We start from the raw sequence: 23,786 nt of genomic DNA, 5'->3' as shown, positions 1-23,786 counted from the left end.
CACAGATACCATACCTGTGGTGGTAAGGAAAGAGCTGCTGGGACTAACTCGTCTGCTCCAGAAGAAGTAGACCATAATGCCTACATATCCCCCAGACAGTATATTTCTGCCACTTTGTGACTTTGGGCAGTTGAATATTGATTTAGATTCTGTGTGAGACTTGACTACACAAAGAAAACTGCGGAATTTATACAAACACCTTGCTACGCCTCTTGGACAAATGGACCCTGCCAATAGTTGACTGCCCAACTGTGTGACTGGTGTGCCCTTGTCATTCCCTGTACACCAGGTAAACACTGAAGGCAGAGCCTTGCTACACACCGAGAGGCTTGACACCGAAAGGCCCGGTTAGGTGTTAGAGCACACACACCATTCCTGAATGCACTTCTCCCATGGCAAAGCCTCTTCAGGTTTGAAATACTACTTCTTTTAAAATTGGGTTCACAAAATAAAACAGTGAAGGAAACCTTGTTCTGTTCAATTGATTCAAAACTGTTAAAAACAAAACAAAACACACAAACAAAAACATTCTCACTTCTTGAAAATTTATGTTTGCCATAATGTTACACTCGGGTAAAATAAAATGCATGCCTGTGTGTGATGTCAGCGATTTGTTCTTAGATGGAATGTCTGGATGGAATAAAGTTGCTTTGTGATGTATTTTTTTCTTATAAATAAAATATTTATGAAGTACATGACTTTCAATAGTGTGAGGACTCTGTTTCCCATTAGCCTTCTTGTTTGTAAGCATTTCCCTAACAACATGTAGCTGGGGAGCTGCCCTCCAGGCTCTTCTCATTCGCCATTTAAAAAAAAATGGTTTTAATTTATCTTAATGGGCTATCGATGAATCAGCTAACTTAGAAAATTCTAGAAACAACCTTGAAAGCCACAGAGACCTGGGAGCTCTGTGCTTTGCCTATGGCTCTGTTCCTGGCTGGTAGTACAAACCTCACCCCCCCTCCTCCTCTTAGCTCTTCCCTCTTCTTGTCATCCCTCTTTTCCTCTGCCCCTCCCCCTCTCCTCTGGGATAAATTAAGGTTCTTCTTGAAAGTAAGTCAAAATACTTGACTGAGAGACACAGGAGAGGTGAAGGAGCAGATATTTCAGGAAACCCAGAGAGCCTTTCGTGGTTTTATAAAACTCCAAGGCTGTGATTTTGTATGTGAACAGGATGACGATCAGCTGCTTATTTTGTTGGGATTATTACCTTGTCAAATTGCTCATCATATCCCCAAGACAGTATATTTCTGCCACTTTGTGACTTTAGGCAGTTGACTATTGATTTAGATTCTGTGTGAGACTTGACTACACATAGAGCTGATTTCCCTTGCAGCAAACACTGCCCTTGCTTCAGAGGAGAAACTCAGAAACTAAGAAAACTAAGAGGAGAAAACACTGAGAATTTTCTTATAGGAATGCCATTTGCCCTAATCCAGGACCAGTAGAGAGGGCAATAAGAATTCAAACTCCTGAGGGTTCTTCACATCCAGCTCTCTCTGCCCTTCCCTTAGTTGTGATCTTGTTTGCTGGTTTACTGTCAGCTCTGTTCTGAATTAGGAACTTTGTGTCCTTGAGGTCACTTAGATGCTTTAGAATTTCCTCAGAGGGGAAAGAGTTTTCTGTTCTGAGTTACACAAAAGGCATGAAGATTTCCCCATATTTGGGTGGATAAACTTGAAACACTAAGACTCACAGGGAAATATTAGACAGTATGGTCCATCACAGGTGACCCAAAAAGACAAAATTAGATTAGCATCTGATACTATGGTTTCAATCACTTAAATGACTATTATGATTTAGATTCTAATCCACATTTTACTTCTCCTGAAACAAAATTAATAATCCCAACCTTTTTAAACGCCAGAAAGCAATTCAGGATACAATTTCATAATTTGGCTGTTTTAATTTAAGATTTCATTTATATTGTAAAATTCTTCAGCTGTGGGCTGATGGCTGGTGTTGAAGAATCCTCTCAACAAATACAAAGTTTGTGGAATATAATTAATTCAAAAATGGTCTGGTGGTTGGAGCAAGGCCATTTAAAAATGTTCTGTGGTTCTTTATAAACAATCCTGTCATGTGCCACTCTTTGGAGTCACTTTTCTTCAATTTAGAAACTGGAGGTCAGGCTTGACTACAGCGTACTGTGTAGACATGCCACGTGAGAGTGGACAGTAAGTTAGAGATGGTTCCGTGGAGGACACCTTCCCTGCTGTTTCTCTTACCTGCCTTGGAGTTAGAAAAAAATATGGAGCTGAACTCTTGAAGAAAGCAGGGGCTAGAGATATTTCACAACCGGCTTTAGCTCATGGCTGCCTCTCTAGCTGAAAGCCCCGTCTTAAGCTGCCTCTCATTGAACAGACTCTGCTGAGAACTTCTAACTAGTAAATGTGCTTAAACAGGGCTCACGACGTTGGTCTCCCTGGACCCAACTAGGCTAGACTCAGCATACCACAAGAAGTCCCAGGACTCTGTAAGCCAGAATGCGCTGGGTGGCCGTAAGATGTCTTTGCTGGGTGTTATCTACAGCTCTGATTTTTGACACTACATATTGTAGCCCATGGAAGTTCAACTGACCACTTGCTATATGCCTTGTTGACAGAAAGAGAATACTCTCAATTGCCCACATGAAAGCAGAGAAAAGATAGAAACTGATATTCACCCTAGGACACAATATTTTAAATAAATATTTTAATTCTATTGTTGGCATTTACAGGTAGAAAGCATACAGTATGTTACAGATATCAAACTGTGAAAATATGAATGTTACATAAGTAACAAATGTAAAAAATGCATTTTCTTACCTTCCCTGAAAGCAAGAAACGTTTCCGGCTTAGGAAAATATCAGTATCAAAAACATAGCTCAGGTGTAAAAAAAAAAAAGTTTTATACAGTATTAAAAAAATGATCTACAAAACGACAGAAAGTAAGAAACGTTGCAATCTGACTTTATATAAATTATAAAAACTGGGTACTTGGGGTAAAGGTTGAATGGCTGAAAAATAAAACCAATTAGGGCCTGCGTAGGTCAATTTGTTACATGTTAAAAGCATAGAACTTTTTTTTTATTCAATAAATAACTTTAAAAAAATGTCTCTTAGAAGTGCGCCGAGAACTTTACTCCGGAAAAGGAAGGTGGCAGTGTTCTGGGGACAGTATGCGGTCATCTTGTTCTTTCGTGGAAGCCTGAGGTAAGTCAGGAGACCATGACTGTTCACGCAGAGACACCCGAGTGTCAACCCAGTTTCTAAGCAAGCTTTAAAGTGCTGAACAAAATGACTTAATCTTAGTACCCACCGTCATGTAAAACAAGCCCTTGGCATGGCTGAGCAACGTCACAGATGAACCTATACGTCTGAAGAGGGCGAATGTGCGGTGCTTCATCGGAGGATGGGACGCGTTTCTTCCTGCACCTTGCGCGGACTGGTTCAACTGAAGCGACCTTGCCATGTAAAACGCAACCGTAACACTACAATGGAAACAAGTACCACCCCCCACTGTGAAAGCGCAGTTAACTGTAAAATCCACAAACCAAACACAAAGCAAAACTTCCCAATGAATGTTGCATGCCCCCCGAACTCATCACAAAACACAATGCATGCAGGAGGACCGTTCCACCAAGCACATTTAAATTAAAGAGTCGTTTTGGAGTCCATGTGAGCAGCTTTGTGGTTAATATTAAACGTGTCCCGCGGCCACCGGTCCGGTCTATTACTGGCCTCTTTTACAAAGGTGACCCACGCGAGTGGGCAGCCGCAGACTGCTTTGAGTGTCTCTTGCCCACACCTCACACATACTGTTCGGCCTCCCCATCTTTGGGGGCTGGTTTAGCTGCCCCACTTTTACCTTCTTCGCTACCAGCTGCTTTTTCCGGGAGAGAGGCCAAATCTTTAAAGACATCCACATAGTGGCCAAAGCCTGGGCCCCAGTTCAAAAGGTTGTCCCAGTTAAAGTTGCCCGCCTGCTGCCCCAGCTTCAGGGTGCTGTCTGCAGCCCCAGATGTCGCTGCAGGGGTGCCCACCGGTCCGCCCTCAGCCCTGCGTCCGTGGTACCTTCTGGGTTTCAGTCTGGCTCCATAATTATCTTCATCATCTGCGTCAGATTCGTTGACTTGAGATAACTTGGGCATCCTGGAGGTGTAGACCATAGGCTTCTCCCTGTCGTATTCCATTTCTGAGCACGTGAAGGAATCATGGGAGTCACTATCGGAAGAGGATTCTGGGGCAGGGATACCATCTGCTGGGTTCCTGGTTCTGGACAGGGGCCGTCTGCAGTCATCCTCAGAAGAGGACCGCCCATGGTCGGCGCTGCAGATGCTGGGGTTTCTAGGGCGAGGGGTGTTGAGCCTCTCTACCTCCTCGATGGAGAGTCCCACGGGAGGAGAAGATTCTAGAGGGATCTGTGCTATGGGTTGCTTGAGGCGACTCCCGGGTCTTGAGCCATGTGACGCCATGGCCTGGGGGCTTTTACTTCTCCTCCCCAGCCTGGTGGCATAGTTGAACATACCAGGTTGGCAGGGGTCCCCGTGCATTTCCAGCGTACCCCCATCCCGCAGTGGAAGATGCAGTTCCCTGGCTGGGCTGTTCCTGTAGAAAGCAGACGGCTTGGAGAAAGGAGCTGGGCTGTGCCTGGACAGGGGGTTGGGAGTGGGGCAGGCCGAGTGACTGAGAGAGCTGGTTCTTAAGGCCTGGCCATATGAAGAAGGCTGGTAGGTCAGACTGCTTGCTCCCAGGGGCATGGGGGACTGCCTGGCGAAGCCCAGGGGGCTGTGCCTCTGGATGGAAAACTTGGGAGTGTGGCTTCGGAATTGTTTGTAGTGTTGAATGATGTCTGCATCTGACGGCGCGATGCTGCTGGCGTTGTCGATGTCATAGTGTTCAATCTCCTGCTCTGGCGAAGCCAGTGGGGCACTAGGGATGGTCTCTGAGTTGTGGGGGATGTCAGTCTCATCAAAGATAAGGTAGGGGTTCTCTCTCTCTATGATGTCAGGCTTGGGGTTCCCCTCGGGTTGCTTCCTGACTGCTAGATCATCCCCATAGGGTGGGATGTTGTCGGGGTCGTCAAAAGCCACATTCTCACTGCCCTTTTTCTTCTTCTCTTTCGGCTTTTTCTCCTCTTTGGGGTTCTTGGGCATCTTGCCCCTGCACTGGTTGCATAGAATCAAGCTGAGGACAAGCAAGGCCAGGGCTGTGGCACAGCTGCCCACGATGGCAGGCACCGCCCACAGCGGTAAGGAGATCTCATCTGGGTCCTGAGTCTGGACACACACGTGTCCCCCGGGACTTCCAGCCCTGCACACCTTCCCCTGAGGACAGACGACACCAAGGCAGGCCACCACCGTCTCACAGGTCCTCCCGGTGTGTGACTCTGGGCAGCTGCATGTGAAGCCGGAGAGCAGGCCTGGCTCACAGCTGCCTCCGTTCTGGCAGGGGTGGGAGGCGCAGTCACCGGGAGGGACACATTTGTAGGCATACCACTGGTTGATGCACAGAAGGTCCCCCCAGCAAGGGTTGCTGGCACAGATGTTGGGACCCCGACAGCCGATCTTTACCGAAGGGTCAGTTTTGGAGATGGAGGCCAAGCTGTGCTTCCCACTGAAGGGGAGGCTCTCACCACCATAGAGCACCGAGGCAATGCAGCCATTGAAACCTATGGGGGAGATACAGTAAAAGTCTCTTTAGAGAAAAGCAACCATTTCACCTCTGAATGATAAGATCTGAAGAAGAGAAGACCCACAGCACCCCAGGAGGGTACCAGCCATGCTTCAGCTTAAAGATGGGGAATGCATGTCCTCTGACATTAACTCCCAAACCACAGAGTTAGGTAACACATGGGGGAGAACTGAAAAGTTTGGAAGTCTCCACATCCAGAGTGTGTTGCTCTCTCTCTCTCTCTCTCTCTCTCTCTCTCTCTCTCTCTCTCTCTCTCTCTCTGTGTGTGTGTGTGTGTGTGTGTGTGTGTCTCTCTCTGTCTCTGTCTCTGTCCCTCTCTCCACCTATTTAACAGTACATCAGTTTGGTTCTTACAGGCCATAGACCAAGAGTTACTTAGAGATAAATCTTATTTTATGAACAACAGAAAGAGTAAAATGAAGGTTAATTGCTTCAATCCCAGGGCCACGAAGTGTGTAATCACAGACTGTATGCCTATCAAAGATACTGGTACGGGCCCTTGTGGAGCAAAAGAAAAACACTGACCACTCCAGGGTTGGAGGGTAGAAGGTAATTGTGACACCCACATTGTAAATGGTCAGGATGACATAGACAGAAGAACCCCAAGGGGCTTGTTAGTAGTGACTGGTAAAGATGAAAGCAGTTACGAGATCCTTCCCTGATCTGAATGCACTGATGTCAGGAAGCACAGACATGAAGGCACTGGAGTTTACTTTGCCTACCAGGCCAGCAGAGTCTACACTCTCTTGATCTCTTACAAAATCCCAAATAGATAACACATTTTCTAAAATCCACTAAATAAGGACTTACAACCAGAATTTTTATGCACTGATCACATTATCTGTGACACATTCTGTGTTTTGCTCTATTTTGACATACCTTCCTACCCAAGTGACATCTGTCAGGGTGACTTACACTTCCCAGAATTTCCTAGGTTATTGAACCTTGATTCCATACCCCTGACTCTGTGACATCTTGTTTTCTTTGGAAGTACCACACATTTATACCGACTCACTCTTCTTTACATAGCCCTCCCCTTCTGGAGTCACACAAGGCTTCCTACACAATCTCACACCCGCCCACATTACCCTTACTCGGCACTGGCATCTCTAGCTGGGGTCTACCCTGAGTGTAGGTCATCCACTCAATGTCCCTTCCGAGGTGCTTCGAACCCATGTGTTCTACAGCAAACTCTGTGCTTCCCTGAGATCTGCCTCACTCTTCCTCAGCATTCCCTTGATTGGGGGCACTATTGTTTGAGGTGAAAGCTCAGAATTCTCCCTGATCTTTACCAAAAATGCCCTCCAGAACAAGTGTGGTTCATCTATTTTGGCCATTCCATTAGAATGCAAACAGTATCTTCTACTGCAGCGCCTCCTAGATCCTGGCTGCTAACACCTGGGTCCTGGAACTCTTCCTCCTCTTCCTCCTCAGAATCAGGCTGAAATATCTTCAATCCTACTGCATGTTTAAAATTAAAATTTTAATTACTCCTTATCTTCTGCAAGTAGAATAAGTACATCCAGACTTTCCAACTAGAACATCCCGTTTTCTTCTCCAGTTTCATTGTCTGCCTTACCCTAGCTGCCCATGAGCTGTTCCCTGGCCTTGGCCTCGATTGTCAACATTTTCCATCAAATAAACCTTCCAACAGTTTCACCCACCTCCTGGTCTACGAACGCATGGGTTTCTCCATTTCCCTTTGTGTCACTGATGTAAATCAGTGAGATCTGATTGACATTTGTCACCCCAGTCTCCTGCATTCCTTGGGGAGACCAACTTGGATGCACACAGGACTGAACAGACAAAGGCCTTGAGGACAAGCCAAGCATTGGAACAGCCCGTTCTTCAACCAGATCTCAACAGTACAGACGAAAGCAGTTAATGTCACAGTCTCTCTCAAGACAGTTATGTTGATTAGAAGATTCATAATTACCAGTATCAGAAACCAGCTACTCTTGTAAAAACTACACTGGGATAAAATTACTCTGTGGAAGAAAGCCATATGCAATCAATTGGACTTTAACCACCACTTCCTGTTAGCCACCAAAATCACCTACATCATGAGAAGTGGGTTTTCCTGAGGCATTTACCTGTCTGAGTGTCTCGATGGGCTTGGTTGGGTGGGATTCCTCCCAGAGATATGGTAAGCACCTCGAGGCCACCGAAGTCCTGAGTGAGGTGGACGATGTCTCTGTTGTATATTCTGTCTACAGACAGCACGGTGGTGCTGCCGTTCTTTGAGATCCGGAAGGTATGCCAGTGGCCGTCCGCAACGTATGCTTCCGGGATGCTTCTCTCCACCTTCCCAGCCACACCTGCATCTGATGTAAAGTGCACTTTGCCGTTCTTAATCTGTAAGAGGCATTGAAAGCAGTGCACATATTAGACGTGATATCCTTAAATAAAACATACTTTGTTTAAAGTATTGAGCAATCTGAAGGAACTGGAACGGATGGGGAGTCTAGAGTAATATAATAGAATCACCTATCTCGTCATTGCAAGTTCAGACAGCATGATTGCTTGTTTGCAAATTCTAGCGGGTTTTCATTTTATATGTAACTACTTGAGGGGCAACTAACTTTTCAGCATAAAACTGAAATATTGTAGTGATTAGGTAAACGAAATAATTGACACCAATTGTGATTATTTGTATTTCAAGGGCAGAGGGAAGTATGTTAAATCACTAAGTTTAGTAAAAAGGCTAGAATAGTTAAAAGACAAACAACAACAACAACAAACAATGCAAAATCAAAGAGTGAAAGTGAAGCTGCAAACACAGAGTAGGTGGAAAAACAATGACGGAAGTAGCTTTACCTTCCTATACCACAACACCGGAGTTTCAGACAAAAATGGGGCTATTCATTTCCAGGATGAAATACGATAAAGTGAAAGCGAGATTTGGCCAAGACTTCACTACAGCTGTCTCTTCAATTTATCTAGAGGAATTTGATTTCTTTCAGCAGAACACTGGGTAACAGGACACTCCAGTTTCCAGCTTGTAAGTTTCCAGTGTTATGGGCTGACCCTTCAGAAAATGAATAATTTGTAAGGCAAGATGAGCCCCTGGGTCAGAGAACACATTCCCTTCTCTGCTGCCAGATAGGACTGCTGCCCGGGCCCAGAGATGAAGTGTCCTAGGAGCCACTGAAGGGAAAGCAGGGATCAGTTGTGTGTGTCACTCAGCTCAGACTCCACGTCTGTACACAAGAAACACTTCTGGAAAAACTGAAAATCAGTTCGTTTGTGATTTGTGGAAAAGTCGCGTAACAAACTTATATACAGCAATCATATCGGAGTGCTTTAGTACGGTATTTCCCAATTAAAAATATTTTTCAAAGGCTGGGTGATAGCTCAGTGCTTCCTCTGTAAGCATTAAGCCCTGAATTCAAAACCCCAACATCAACATCAAAGTTGGGTACAGCATTGTGCCCCTGCAACACCAGCACTTAAGGGCAGAGATGGAGACCATGGGAGCTTTCTGGCTCAACAGCTTAGCAATACATGAGGCTTCCAGTCCAGTGAGAGACCTACCCAAGGCAATAGGGCAGTGGACAGCAGAAGACAGATGTGCATACACCACACACTCACACACTGCATACATAGGTGATTAATATGTATATATAAATTAAATTCTCAGAGCACAGCTGTTCTATGAGTCTCCAATTCTTCTAGCTATCTCCCAATACACTCAAATTACCCAGAATCTCCTTCACCAAACAACTTTGCTCATTTTTCCTATCAAAAGTGTGTGTGTAAGAGAGAGAGAGAGAGAGAGAGAGAGAGAGAGAGAGAGAGAGAGAGAGAAAATAAAAGGAGGAAGGGAGGAAGAAGGGGAGAGAGGGAGAAAGAGAAGTAAGAGGAGGGAGGGAGGAAAAAAGAGAGGGAAGGAAGGGGAGGGAGGGAGGGAGGGTGGAGAAGAGAAGTAGGAAGGGTGAGGGAAGGATGGCATGAGAGGTGGGGGAAGGGAAAGGGAGAGAAAGAGAGAGATTGAGAGTTCACTAAATAGAGAGTTTAAGGAAGAAATACTAAGCACCTGAGTTAAAAGAAACCATGGTTCCTGGATGGCCGGCAGCTAACACTAAAAGCACATTCTGTCCGCATCTTCCTCAACCACACTCCGGTAGACCCAGTCATCTCCTGCCCAGAACAGTTACTTCGTGAGTTCCTTTTGCTCTTTTTGACTGGGTGCTTTTTCCTTTTCTACTCCTTTTACTTGCCAAGGTCCTAGCTTTTTAAAATCTGCTGCTCACAATTTTCTCGCTAAATTCCGTGACTACTAATAACTGGTCATTTTGCCTAATTCTCTGCTTAGCTCTGTGGCACCATGTTGAGGCGGTGCCAGCTAGCATCCTGCTGAGCTTCACGGTGGGAACGACAGACCCTATCATTCAGCCTCTTCCTAATGGAGGCTTTCACTCGTCAGATGCATTAGCATGTTGACCGAACTGTTTGGCTGAAGGAGAAGGCAAACAGCAGTGTGTCGAATGTCATTTAAATGGCATGGGGACTTAGAGACAGCTTAAAAAAATAATCCTGTGCAAAGACTGAAGTGTGGCTTCTCAGAATGGAGGAACTCTGAGCAGAAGCCACTCAGGGTCCCCTCTCAGGTGTTTCGGGAAGATGAATGCACTGTAATTACACCATAGCCTCTCTTATTGCTTGCATCTAATTTGCTTTTCAATGGAAATGATCAACAACATTTTTGACTCCATTTTAGGTAATTCTATGTTTTGTGAGTTATATTGATTGGGGAACCAGGATATTTGTCTAAGTAATGAAATTTAAAGTGAAAATTTGAAGATGTCCCGGTAAGAAACTGGAGCTTTGTTGCAAATGCAGCACTGACCGAGATTTTTGAATACATGGATATATTATAAGAAGCTCGGCTCTGGTCTTCAGCAACTACATGGTGGGATCACTCTCATCCCTTCAATAAAAACATCTCCAAACACTGTCAAATTATGGTAGGGAGTAAAAAGCATCTCCATCTAGAAACAAAGGGGATAAGGAAGGTACAAGCAGATCACCAGGAAAGGGAATGGCTTTTTGTGAGACTTACTGAAAATAGACACCTAAGATAACCAGGGAGAGTCGGTTGCACAAACAAACCTGGAGAACCGAAACCTAAAATTTAGGGATGACAATCAGCATTATTTTCAATATAATCTGTGAATTAAATCAAGTAATTGCTAATACTTTTCTGTGTCTCAAAATATTGATAAGAAAAATAAGTCATTAATCATAGTTTTGTTTTCTTAATAATTTACTAAAATGAATCCAAAAATATCAATAGACTTATAAGACATAGAATGAGCTTGTGAAACGTTGATAAAACTAAATACAAGATCTCCTGGGAAAATTGGTGCGAATGTCTGTCTATGAAGGAAGGTGGTTCTCATTTCATATTCTCAGAAGGTCACAGGAGGTAGGCAAAGAATGACTCATGGCTCATGAATGACTGACTTGGACTTCTACCTACAGAGAGGAAAAGTGAAGTAAAATCCCAGAGACAAATCTTCCTTATTGACTATAAATTTTTAAAAAATTGAATTTTTGATTTTATTTAAAGAGAGCAGGGGGATGGCTCAGTGGGTAGATTGCCAGATGTACAGGTGTGAGAACCTGAGTCTGAATCCCCAACACCCATGTCCATAGCTGCAAAGGAGTCAAGTAAAGCCCAGCACCCATATCAATGGCTGCAAAGGAGTCGAGAAGATCCCAGAAGCACACTGACCAGCCTGTGTTCGAAAGCAGACATGAGAACTCCAGACAAAAGAGAAACCCTGCTTAAAGAGAATAAGGCAGAGGGAAGCCACCTCATGTCCCCTTCTAATCTCCATAGGTTTGAGGACACATTTCTCTCCCTACTCATTATTTGGAGAGATGAAAAGAAATTTTACTTACAATAAATACCAGAAACATTAAACTTTGTGGATTTGACCTAGGTAATGAATAGAATGCCATTTCAGAATGAAGTCAGATAATTTCTACATAGTCTAATCTTAGAATTTAACCTATATTATAAGTTTTTAAAATAATCCTTGGTGAAAATAATCCTCCATAATCAAGGCACATACTTTCCATGCTTTATTTTGCTTATGACAGAAGGCAAAGCAACACAGATTTTTATCAGGGAAAGCAGACTTGACTACCTTTTCTGTGTTACCTGCCTGACCGTGGTTTTTGCTCTAAAACAACACAGAGGTGTTTAGAAACTGGCCCTCTCAAATCTTTGTGACTCTGGCCCAGGCCCTGGAATCATTAAGAGTGGATGGTATTGGATCACTGCCAAACTTTGGTCAGAACTCTAAGGCTGGTAAGGAAAGGACAAATGCTGTGGGGGAAGTGACTGCCGCCCAAGAGCAGGCAGGGTCATCAGAAGCGTCAGTACGGGCTCCTCTCACCTTCACCGTGGTATAATTGCTGCTTTCCTGGATGTGCATCAAAATACCGTTCTCACTCCGCGTCCTGAATTTTACTTCCAGACTATTGACACCGAAAGGCTCCAACATGGCATCCCGTATGCTCTGTGTCAGCAAATACTCCCGCTTCTGGCTCTGACTCATGTGATAGTCCAGGCGTCCTTTGCCTTCTAGTGACAAGGCAGTGTCCGGAGTGACAGCTGAAAGCCCAGAAGAAAGGGAAAAACTGAAGACTTTCACTAGACTTTTTTTTAGGGCATTCTTCAGAGGGGCACAAGGTATTAAAAATGACAAAAGTTCAAGATTCTGAAATTACTCTTCCTGGTCCTACTCTGAGAAAACAGTTTCCATTTGTGAATAATTATGTAAGTGTATTGCCAATGGTTGAGTCCTTTTGGATCTGGGAAACATAAAATTTTTGATGATAATCATTAATCACTTGGGGGACTTGTCATCCAATCTCTGTGCTATGGGACCAAAAGGCTGACATGGACGACACAGCCAACTGCTAAAATGCACAATTCAAAACTTGAACCAATTTCAATGAATTCCTGAAATTATTAAGCAAGTATGTTTTTATAGTTGGAAACCTTTGGCTCTGTAGTCTTTAGTCCCGCTCGTCTCTAATTTTTAGAAATATGAACACAAAAAATTGTCTAGTCAAAGATTTCTAGCTGCAGTTCTACCTGGAGCCATTGCCATGGATGGTTCATCATCACAAGCAATGATATTTAAAAAAAACTCCCAGTCCAGAAGTAAGATATCTGCATCTATATAGCCAGTAGCATAGCTCAGGAAGGGAACGTGGGGAAATGGAATCAGGGGTAACTCTGTCCTGGGTCACACACTCTAAACAGATAAACAGAATAACATGTGCAGAATTATATCTCACATGAGAAAAATAAGTCTCAGGGCAGCTCAACTCACGTTTTCTTTTTCTTTGATAGCCAAGCTACTATGCTACATCTATGTTGACCACCTCTAAGATCTTTTGGATTATATTGTATTCCAATGTTATCGCTCATTTCTCTTCATTTTCCTATTACGGTAGCAATAAATGTTTCCTTAAAACATCACCAGGCGCTAGTGGCCGAATTAAGTAGTAGTCATTCATTTCAAAATAAAGCAGTTCTCATAAAGGCGGGCCCAAGGCACAGGGTAGAATAGAATACACAGCCTCCAATGAGAGAGCAAATCTTTACTGGTGATTTGAATATCACTGATGTCGTGATGATCGTAACACTGGGGTTTAAGTGGGAAGTTATTAATGAGAAGACTGAAACAATGCTGCTCAAAAACAACTTAAAATAAACTATGACTTTTATTTTTAACACATTGACTATCACACAATATTTGGAGCTGTGTGTAATCCAGTGATACTGTATATTTTATCTGACAATTATAAAAATCTGATCAGAGAAATAGCCCTCAACAGTAGACAATATTTATCTGCAAACTGAGTATAGTTGCTGACTTTAAGTTTCCCAGCTACCCAATAAGTGACGTAAAATAACCCAGTGGTACATTTATAAGGTGAAACTGACATTTAGTTAAGATTCAATTCTTTGAGAGAATGTTACTCCTCTTTATATTAAAAAGTCAATTTGCAACTGTCTCTCCCTTCATTTGGCACATGTAATATTTGCCGTGTCAGAGTCAAAATGCAGCAACTTGCTTAGGTGCACCTATTTATACTTTCAGGGGCTGTGCCAGCATGCCATGAATGTGACAGTGGTGACCTACATTTCTCACAGTACTTCCCGGTCAGGCCCTCCGTGCACTGGCAGTGCTGCCATGACCAAAAGTCCACACAGGTGCCACCGTGTTGGCAAGGGTTGCGAGCGCACGTGCCTTCTAGTCTAGGACACCTGCAAGAGAGTCACAGAAAAGAGGGGTAAAGCACCAACCTGGAAGAAAAACATTTGACTAGAAGTAAACATAGACTGATCAATGTGCTTAATCATAGGTTTACAGTATAGGAAGGGTCTTGCCCCAGCTACCCTGCAGCAATTAATAACACAGAAATCTCGTAACATAGTCTACCTCACACCAAAATAGAAAGCTAAATTAAAATATCTTCTACAACGACAACCAATGATGTCAACTTATGAAGGACCACAGTGGTCCAGGAATCCCTTCTTAGCATGGTCCAGGGCCACATATTTATTTAGGTCCATGTGCACCCCACAAAGACACTCATAATGATGGCCCACTTACAAGCCAGGTATGACACCAGCCATAGACATAAGAGAATGAATGAATCCATATAGTAAAGGAAAGAGGCTTTGTTTTCCTGTGTGAAAGACAGACAATAAAGGGAAAAGATGAATATGCTGTTTGTTAGACAGAGATCCTCTGCAGATTGAAGAGTATATAACCTTGGAGGGATTCTGTATCTCTACATTGAGGGTAAGGGGAAGACATTTGCATTTAGATTTCAAGAAAAGTTGATTTCAGGTTGAGGAAAAAGCAGTGGGAAGTCCTACTGTGAACTAGGAACCCAGGGTGTGTGAAACAACAGGAATAGAATGACCAGAAAGAGGGTGCAGACAAGACACAGCCCATATAAATAGACTGAAAGGAAAAAACCATATGATCATTTCATTAGATGCTGAAAAAGCATTCGACAAAAATTCAACACCCCTTTATGATAAAGGTCTTGGAGAGACTAGGGATACAAGGGTCATACCTAAATATAATAAAAGCTATATACAGCAAGCCGACAGCTAACATCAAATTAAACGGAGAGAAACTCAAAGCCATCCCACTAAACTCAGGAACACGACAAGGCTGCCCACTCTCGCCATACCTCTTCAATATAGTGCTTGAAGTTCTAGCAATAGCAATAAGACAACATAAGGGGATCAAGGGGATTCGAATTGGAAAGGAAGAAGTTAAACTTTCGTTATTTGCAGATGATATGATAGTGTACATAAGTGACCCTCAAAACTCCACCAAGGAACTTTTACAGCTGATAAATACCTTTAGTAATGTGGCAGGATACAAGATCAACTCCAAAAAATCAGTCGCCCTCTTATACACAAAGGATATGGAAGCAGAGAGGGAAATCAGAGAAGCTTCACCTTTCACAATAGCCACAAACAGCATAAAATATCTCGGGGTAACTCTAACCAAGGAAGTGAAAGATCTATTTGACAAGAACTTTAAAGCATTGAAGAAAGAAATTGATGAGGATACCAGAAAATGGAAGGACCTACCTTGCTCTTGGATTGGGAGGATCACCATAGTAAAAATGGCAATTCTGCCAAAGGCAATTTATAGATTCAATGCAATTCCCATCAAGGTCCCATCAAAATTCTTCACAGATCTTGAGAGGACAATAATCAATTTTATATGGAAAAATAAAAAACCCAGGATAGCCAAAACAATCTTATACAATAAAGGATCTTCTGGAGGCATTACCATCCCTGACTTCAAACTCTATCACAGAGCTACAGTAATGAAAACAGTGTGGTATTGGCATAGATTTTCATTTTTTAATGATAAGAAAATCTTGCTGGGTGTGGTAGCACACACCTTTAATCCCAGCACTTGGGAGGTAGAGGCAGGAAGATCTCTGAGAGTTTGAGGCCAGCCTGATCTACAGACTGAGTTCCTGGACAGCCAGAGCTACACCGAGAAACCTTGTCTTGAAAAACCACCAATAGGTAGGTATAGGTAGGTAGATAGGTAGATGCATAGATAGATAGATAGATAGATAGATAGATAGATAGATAGATAGATAGAGATAGTTGAGAGAGAGGAAAAAGAGAGAGGAAGAAAGAAAGAAAGAAAGAAAGAAAGAAAGAAAGAAAGAAAGAAAGAGGAAGGAAGGAAGGAAGGAAGGAAGGAAGGAAGGAAGGAAGGAAGGAAGGAAGGAAAGAAGGAAGGAAGGAAATCTTACTGGTCAAGGATGCCTTGTGCTGACAGAGCCTGGCTGGGCTCCAGGGGTCGCCCGTTGACAGCGAACTCCATTACACACCCCACAAAGTCATGGCTCTCCACCTGTCCCTTCCTCTGAAGGATTGGCTCTAAGGACCTGATTCCTCCAACGGTGACTCGGTTTGGCTGAACATCAAGAGTCCTATGAGAATGCGAAAGGGTAAAAATCTCAAAAACAATACAAAATATTTTGGTCAATTATTTCACTTTCCCAGCGTGAGCATCCAGGCCAACATCCAGCCTAAAGCAGGTGTTTTCATGATTGCTTGGGTTTTACATTACAAAGACAGTGAAGCTTATGAAATTATATTTTCAACTATCCACATTGGATGCACACAGCAATGCTGTCAGCAAAATTGAGCAATCTAGAAAAGACCAAACGCACAGATGCCAAGACTGTTACTTCTACGGGTTGCAAGGTTCTTTAAGAACACAGCAAGCCCTCCAGCATGTCGATAAAGACAGTGGGTAGGGATCACTCTACGTCTCCACTTCTCATTCCCTACAAAATCCCTTTTGCCTTGGATTGGCCAGTACTGCAATTCAGCTTGAAGCGCTATTAAAAAAACATGTCTCAATTATCCCACAAACGTGAAGAGAACGTGCCTGAATGAGTGGCCGTCATGCTGTACAGGCTCACAGAACTCAGGGTGCATGAGAGCCTTTCGTGAAGGGAAACCTAAGCAGTCCTGGCTACAGTAGACACTGTTTCCTTTGATTTTACCCCTGTCTCATCACTTTGTGACTTTTTAACCCATAATTAAAATAATGTTTCCCTGACAGTAGTTACTTTGTAGTATGAATATCTCTTTGAGGGGGTATACAGCCATTTAGTATGGAAAATAATTATTTAAAGTTCTTGTAAATCATCATTTCATTGATAATAAGAATGGAGTTATGATTTTACTTACCAGTCATCCGAAACTGCTACATTGCTGACGGTGCAGTAGCCTGGCTCCTGATTCTCGGAGCAGGAGTCCACAGTTAGAGATGCTGCCTGAAATAAGAGAGGGGACAGTCACCACAGGCCTTCCAAATGACATCAGCCTCCCCAGTAGACACCGCCAGCGCTGCTCTCAGGTGGGGATAATTGAAATTAACATTACTACGATGTTCTTGATTTAATGTATGCATAACATATCCTGTAATTTGCTTCACATTTGAAGTTATGGAAACAGGTCCCCATGGCATCTTGAATTCTAATTATCTGTACACATCAGAGTGATGAGCCACCTTTGAAACAGTCATCTTCCTTGTGCCTCATTTATATAAGAGAGAATTAAGAAGCCAGTAGTCTTCCTGGAAAATCTCAACTCCATAAGAGTATAATTTCAATAAAAATATTTATTCTGCTATTCAGTATCCTAATCTTTCAAAATTTTTGAAAAGACTTATTCTATCTGCCATATTTACGGAATGATTATGAAAGTATGTCATATATATTAAAATACACGGAAATTTATGTTTTAAACATTTTTCTTTTTATGACTGGAGCAGACTGTGGGGCCACTGGCAGTAGCAGCAGGATTTATCTGTACTGTTTGTACTGGCTTTTCTGAACCCATTCTCTTTGGAGGAATATCTTGCTCAGCTTTGTACCTTCCTCAAAGCAATGACGTACCCTCTCTAAGGAGTGGATGGGGAATTGGGTGGGAGGAAGGTGGAGGGAATGGGAGGAGGGGAGAGAGTGGGAACTGGGATTGGTATGTAAAATGAAAAAAGAGAGTTTGTTTTCTTTTTAAAAAGATAAAATAAAATAAAGAAAAAACTTATTTCATATAATCTATTCTGATAATGGTTTCCCCTCCCTCATCTTCTGTAGAAATGTACAAACATCAGGTAAGTGCCCTTATCAATGTTAATTATTATTAACATTGTTATATATAATTATTAATAACAATGTTATTATTTCAAATAACAGTAGCACACACCTGTGTCAACAGAATGCATTGCTGCATGGTCAAAATTTCTCAATGATTTCAGTCACAACTGACAGCCATTGTCAGACAAGTTGAGGTGTCACAGCCCTCTAGAGCTGTGTACGTGGATGTGTGAATATACCTCTTGATCAATAAAAAACCACCTCTGTGTTCACAAGACCCATGAAGGGGCTGAAGCCATGTTCTTCCCTATAGGCAATGGCCAGGGAGACTGCTGTTGGCAGAGACAACACTGAATTTCCACATTATTCTCTTCTCCACAGTGAAGCTGGATGACCCCTGGTTCCACGTCAGTAAGAGTCACCAAAAGCCAAAGCCTTTCCTATTTTATCCAACAGCACTGTGAGTGTGAGGTTCAGAATGTGGTGGTGTAACAGATGGCCCCATTAGGGAAAGGAGTCTTCCTAAACGTGTTCTAATGCCATGATACACGCATCTGAGGGCGGTATCAACATGGCACTGCTTTGGGCTTCCCACACATGACTGTGGGCCATGGGCTAGATTTTAAGAAACAGTGGAAACACCACAAGGGCAGAATCAAGCTCAATAACGCATCTCACTTGCATATAAATATGGTAGATAACGGGTTTCCTGTCTTATAATTAAGCCATATTTATGATGAATGCCAATGACTTCATTTTATGAACATTGTTCATGAATTGGGGGCTGTCCATAAACATCGCTATTTAAAGGCAAGATTTAGAAAAGGTGATCATAGCCTTCTCACATCTCAGAAACTATTAATAGAGTCCATTTATCGCTATTGTCCACTGAATAATAAAATACTAATTTTAAAACACACGATTTCTTTGCTTTTAGCATACCTAGCAGCTACTGGAATCTCCACAAACTCTTGTGAGAGACATGAAGATTTTTATCACCTTCCTCTCAAGTAAACTATAATAAATGTTATCATTTAGGGGGAAATCTACTCTTCTGATCACATGTCCTTTGCTTGAGACAACAGCACAGTTGTCACCCAATAAACGCGCGCCCTGCCCTTTGACGGTAATCCTCTACGCAGGCTTCCCAGGAGCAGAGCAGTGACAGCGGGATGAGGGAAGAGGGGGCCTCACCATTCCTGCTCGCCGTGCCATCACTGTGTGGAACTGTCCATCCGACACCTTCTTCATAGTGGTCAGTTTGTATGTCCCACTGCCCAGATTGTAGGAGAACCGGAGTCTTTCTTCCGCTATTTCCAGCGCCAGGAACTCTGCCCGTTCTCCTGTCTGGTTGTCGTAGTTATAAAGCAATAGAGCATGACTTTTGATAGTTGCAAACTTGACATAAATGTAGTTGTTGTTAGGGTCCAGGCTGGGAAACTCCATATATGACAGTTCCTCAAATCCATAACTGTTCAATTCACAGTGCTTCCCAAAGACACCTGCAGGAGAGAGAGAGATAGACAGTCAAGTCTAGCTAGGTTTCCTCCAGTTATTCTTAACAAAACATTTTCAGTTATAATAATGAATCACACAGGTAAAAATTACATTATCATCACCCCTTCGTCAAGTGTTACCCTAAGTTGCCGCTCTTGTAACTAGAGGAAGCTCCACGGTCATGCTTGGCATGAAGCAGACCTTGCTCACAGAATTGCAGAAAGAAGACACAGAAAACTATATGACTTCTGAGAGAAATGAGATTCCAATGTTGTTTTCTGAGTTAGGAATTTACCTATGCATTCCACAATTTCAAAAATTAAAGGTACTAGGAAGGAGTATGTTTGAGAAGAGTTCTCTCCTCAACCTTCATCTGGCGATGGATGGAGATAGAGACAGAGACCCACACTGGAGCACTGGACTGAGCTCCCAAGGTCCAAATGAGGAGCAGAAGGAGGGAGAACATGAGCAAGGAAGTCAAGACCACGGGGGGTGCACCCACCCACTGAGACAGTGAGGCTGATCTATTGGGAGCTCACCAAAGCCAGCTGGACTGTGACTGAAAAAGCATGGGATAAAACCGGACTCTGAACATGGCTGACAATGAGGGCTGATGAGAAGCCAAGGACAATGGCACTGGGTTTTGATCCTAATGCATGTACTGGCTTTGTGGGAGCCTAGCCTGTTTGGATGCTCACCTTCCTAGACCTGGATGGAGGGGGGAGGACCTTGGACTTCCCACAGGGCAGGGAACCCTGATTGCTCTTCGGNGTTTTGATCCTAATGCATGTACTGGCTTTGTGGGAGCCTAGCCTGTTTGGATGCTCACCTTCCTAGACCTGGATGGAGGGGGGAGGACCTTGGACTTCCCACAGGGCAGGGAACCCTGATTGCTCTTCGGACTGGAAAGGGAGGGGGAGAGGAGTGGGGAGAGAGGAAGGGGGGGGGGGGAGGGGGAGGGAAATGGGAGGCTGGGAGGAGGCGGAAATTTTTTTTCAATAAAAAAATAAAAAAATGGAATGATAGAGGTTGATAATATTAAGCAAAATAAGCTCAGAAATAAATATTCCATATGTTATAAAAATTAGTTGGGGGGGGAGGGGTAAAAAAATTAGTTTGGTGATGTTTGTAAAATAGTCAACCATAATATATAATTGTATTCTATTTTACTTTATTTTACTCTATTTTATGGATACATGGTTTCAGTGTAGCCCAGGCTGGCCTGAATCCCATAGAGATCCTCCTGCCGTTGCCTCCTAAGAGCTGGGATTAAAAGCATGCACCACTACCAAGGCCACGATACATAATTATCATTCTTAAAAACCATATTAATTCAATTAAGGACAGTAGATTCATTTGTTTTGACTTAAAAAAAAATCCAGTCCCCCACTCAGCAGTATTTTCCAAGGCCACAGAATGAGGAAAAGGTATGTTGCCTCCAGCACAGAAGTCGGCGTTTTAAGATCTGCTTATTAGTCATGTTCTTTACTTTTATGCAAATGGATCTTTGCCTGCCTTTGCTTCTGTGCACTACTTTTACTGCTGGTACCCACCAAGGCCAGAAGAGAGCATCGGGTGCCCTGGAACTGGAACTGCAGATGGCTGGGAGCCACCATGTGGGTGCTAGGAATGGAACCTGGATCCTCTGGAAGAGCTGTCAGTACCCTTCACCACTGAGCCCTCCCTCCTTGGGATGAGTCACAGGGGGCTCCTTTGGAGTACTTTTGCTTAGCATTTCCATTTGTTTGCACAGCCTGTTTCCATCTTGACAGTGAATTTTGCTGATGCTGCTGCACTAAGCCAAGTCCTTCTCCCCACACACTGGTAGATGTGGCTGACGATTGGAAAGTAACCCACAGCGGCAGGCAGGGTTTATATCCCAGCTTTGAAAAGGTTTCATTCTTTAGTTTGGATTTTATGTCTATAGTAAATGCATTGAGTTAGAGTCTGGGAATAGCTGAGCTCAAAGGAATGAACGCCACTATTTCAGAGTACTTATAACTGAACCTCAGTCATAGAATCATGGGAAATAGAGGAAAACATCAAAGACATATATACTCTGATTTTACTTAACTATTTTGACTGTATCACATTTTCTATCCAGTCTTTGAGATTAAATAGCTGGGAAGCTTTTGCAAAGTATACATAGATTAACTTGTCGTTTTCTGTCCAGGCAGAGATAAAGGTCAGTTAACTGACTAGGAAATATGTACAATTTATTACTTTAAATCTTAAACCAAAGTTAAAAAGTAAAAAAAAATTAGAAGAATGATACATATGTAATATAATGTGAACCTAGGCTTCATATGTCATTGCTTTACATCTACATACATTATTTAAATATTGTGTATTTATCCTCTATCATCTATCTATCTATCTATCATCTATCTATCATCTATCTATCTATCTATCTATCTATCTATCTATCTATCTATCATCTATCTACATACATGATGCCTGTAGAGGCATATATCATACAGGCCCATGTCTCTACATTGAATGGCAGCTAGACTTCCAGGCCATGGTTTGCACCTGGCCTCACAGAAGTTGGTCACCCAGCCTTTACAGACAAAGGGTCAGGATATGCTATTATAGTTCTGCTCCTTCTTTGTAATTTGGGGGACTCCTGGGATAGGGATGTTCATTCGGCCTACATTGACAGAGCTGGCACACAGAGCAGGAAGAAAGGGAGACTTGACAAAATGGGCATAGAAAGGTGTGGACAATGGTGTGGGCATGACTAAAGCCATTCACCTGGTTACCTAGGAAACAGAATGCTAATGGACTTCTCCCTCAGTTTACGTTTTGATATAAAAGCTGTTTGGAGGACTTTGGACTTTCCACAGGGCAGGGAAACCTGACTGCCCTTAAGACTGGAGAGGGGGGGGGGGAGGCGAGGGGGGATGGGGAGAGGAGAGGGAGGATGGGGAAAGAAAAGGGAGACGGGGAGGGAAATGGGAGGCGGGGAGGAGGCGGAAATTTTTTTTTCAATAAAAAATTATATAAAAAAAAGCTGTTTGGAGAATAAACGCGGTAGAATTTTCAGGATGTGAACTCAGGATTTCATGAGGGATCATTGAGAATCTCCTTCCTGATAAAGCCATGTGAGTTGTGTCTTTAACCCCACGCCTCCCCTCTGGTCTGGAGAAATAATTTATGTTCTGGGATGGCACCAGACCCCGACACATACCTATCATCTATGTAACTGTCTAAACCTATGTACCTATACATCTAAGAATATATAAATGAATCAAAATCTAAAGAACAAGCCTTTGGCTGATGTGACTATAAAGGGAACATTTTTTTTCTAACCTCAAAACTCTAAGGAAGGTAGTGTTTGGGGTCTATGCGTCACCGCCCTGTGTGTCACCACCCCGAGTCTTTGAGGCATTTCCATCTGCTGCTTCTTGTGTGTGTGTGTGTCACCCATATTGAATTTGAGAAGGCAAATTACTTTTCCTTCTAATTCAGGCTGTGCTGCCTGAAACGATGCATTGGATGGATGATGAATTCCAAGGCTTTTTATTTTGTTTTTCTTTCTAAATGCCTCTCTGGTCATCTGACAAGGTCTGCATTTCAGCAGTGCTTTGGGGTTTTGCCTTTGGAAGGAATTAGCTGAGACCTGGACTGCCAGCCTCGAGTCTACTGTAATTTAGAGTATGGTTCCTCTTCCCCCAGGGATGGCTGCAGGGTGAGGGAAGGTACATTTGAGTCCCGAGGTATGACCCCTGACCATCCCCCTCATACAGTGGGTTTTATATCAGCACCATATGGAAAACAATCTTAGTGTTTGGCACTGGTTGTTCTAAATACACACACTTGCTAGTGCAATGGCAAGGAATGCTAACACTATAAACACTCTGTCAGTCACTTGAAAATTATTTTCCACTTTCCACTCCCATTTATTTTGTTTTCTTTCCAAAACACAAGTTAAATCATGAAGCCTGACTGTGGGAGCTCAAAGAAACTGGCCTTGTAGGAGATCCGAGGAAATGGTTGTTTTCATAGGGACAGACTCTCACTGCTTTGTGGGCATTCTGATAAGACCCTAAAAAAATGTAATATTGGCATGAAACCAGCAACGTGCACCTGTTCTCCAGTCGCATCCTCATGGTGCAATTCCTTGCCAGTTTTCCTGACTTTGAATAAATCGCTTCATTTCTGAGCCTCAGAAACATCGTTAAAATTGATTTTTCCTAACTATGTTTTATTATTATCATTGTTATAATAATTATTAGTGCTTCATTTATGTGATGTGGGGACATCTGAGTCATAGTACGCATGTAGAGATCAGAGGGAAGGCTTACAGACATGTCTCTGGTCATGAGAAACTCAATCCCTCTCTACAGACACTAAAACTGCAGATCCCAGGCCCATCTAGAAGTGGGAACACAGGAGGAAAGGCAAGAGAACCAGCTTTATCCT

At 43.0% G+C, this 23,786-nt stretch overlaps 1 protein-coding gene across 1 annotated transcript in view; it reads right to left on the bottom strand.

Annotated features, from left to right (window-relative positions):
* Positions 1 to 2,672: 2,672 nt before the first annotated feature.
* Fat4 (FAT atypical cadherin 4) overlaps positions 2,673 to 23,786 on the bottom strand; it is a 131,500-nt gene continuing 110,386 nt past the window's right edge. Inside the window, exons 11-17 of the mRNA XM_050138422.1 lie at positions 19,059 to 19,366; positions 16,954 to 17,039; positions 16,005 to 16,184; positions 13,844 to 13,968; positions 12,083 to 12,300; positions 7,769 to 8,030; positions 2,673 to 5,652 (exon numbers count right to left, since the gene is read on the bottom strand). Coding sequence (XP_049994379.1) covers positions 3,791 to 5,652; positions 7,769 to 8,030; positions 12,083 to 12,300; positions 13,844 to 13,968; positions 16,005 to 16,184; positions 16,954 to 17,039; positions 19,059 to 19,366 — 3,041 coding nt within the window. The 3' untranslated portion in view covers positions 2,673 to 3,790. The remainder of the gene's footprint in view (positions 5,653 to 7,768; positions 8,031 to 12,082; positions 12,301 to 13,843; positions 13,969 to 16,004; positions 16,185 to 16,953; positions 17,040 to 19,058; positions 19,367 to 23,786) is intronic.

Source organism: Alexandromys fortis, unplaced genomic scaffold (genome assembly GCF_014885135.2).
Source record: "Alexandromys fortis isolate MF-2015 unplaced genomic scaffold, M_Fortis_MF-2015_v1.1 scaffold_15, whole genome shotgun sequence".
Taxonomy (NCBI): Eukaryota; Metazoa; Chordata; class Mammalia; order Rodentia; family Cricetidae; genus Alexandromys; species Alexandromys fortis.
This window is presented reverse-complemented; position numbering and strand designations above follow the sequence as displayed.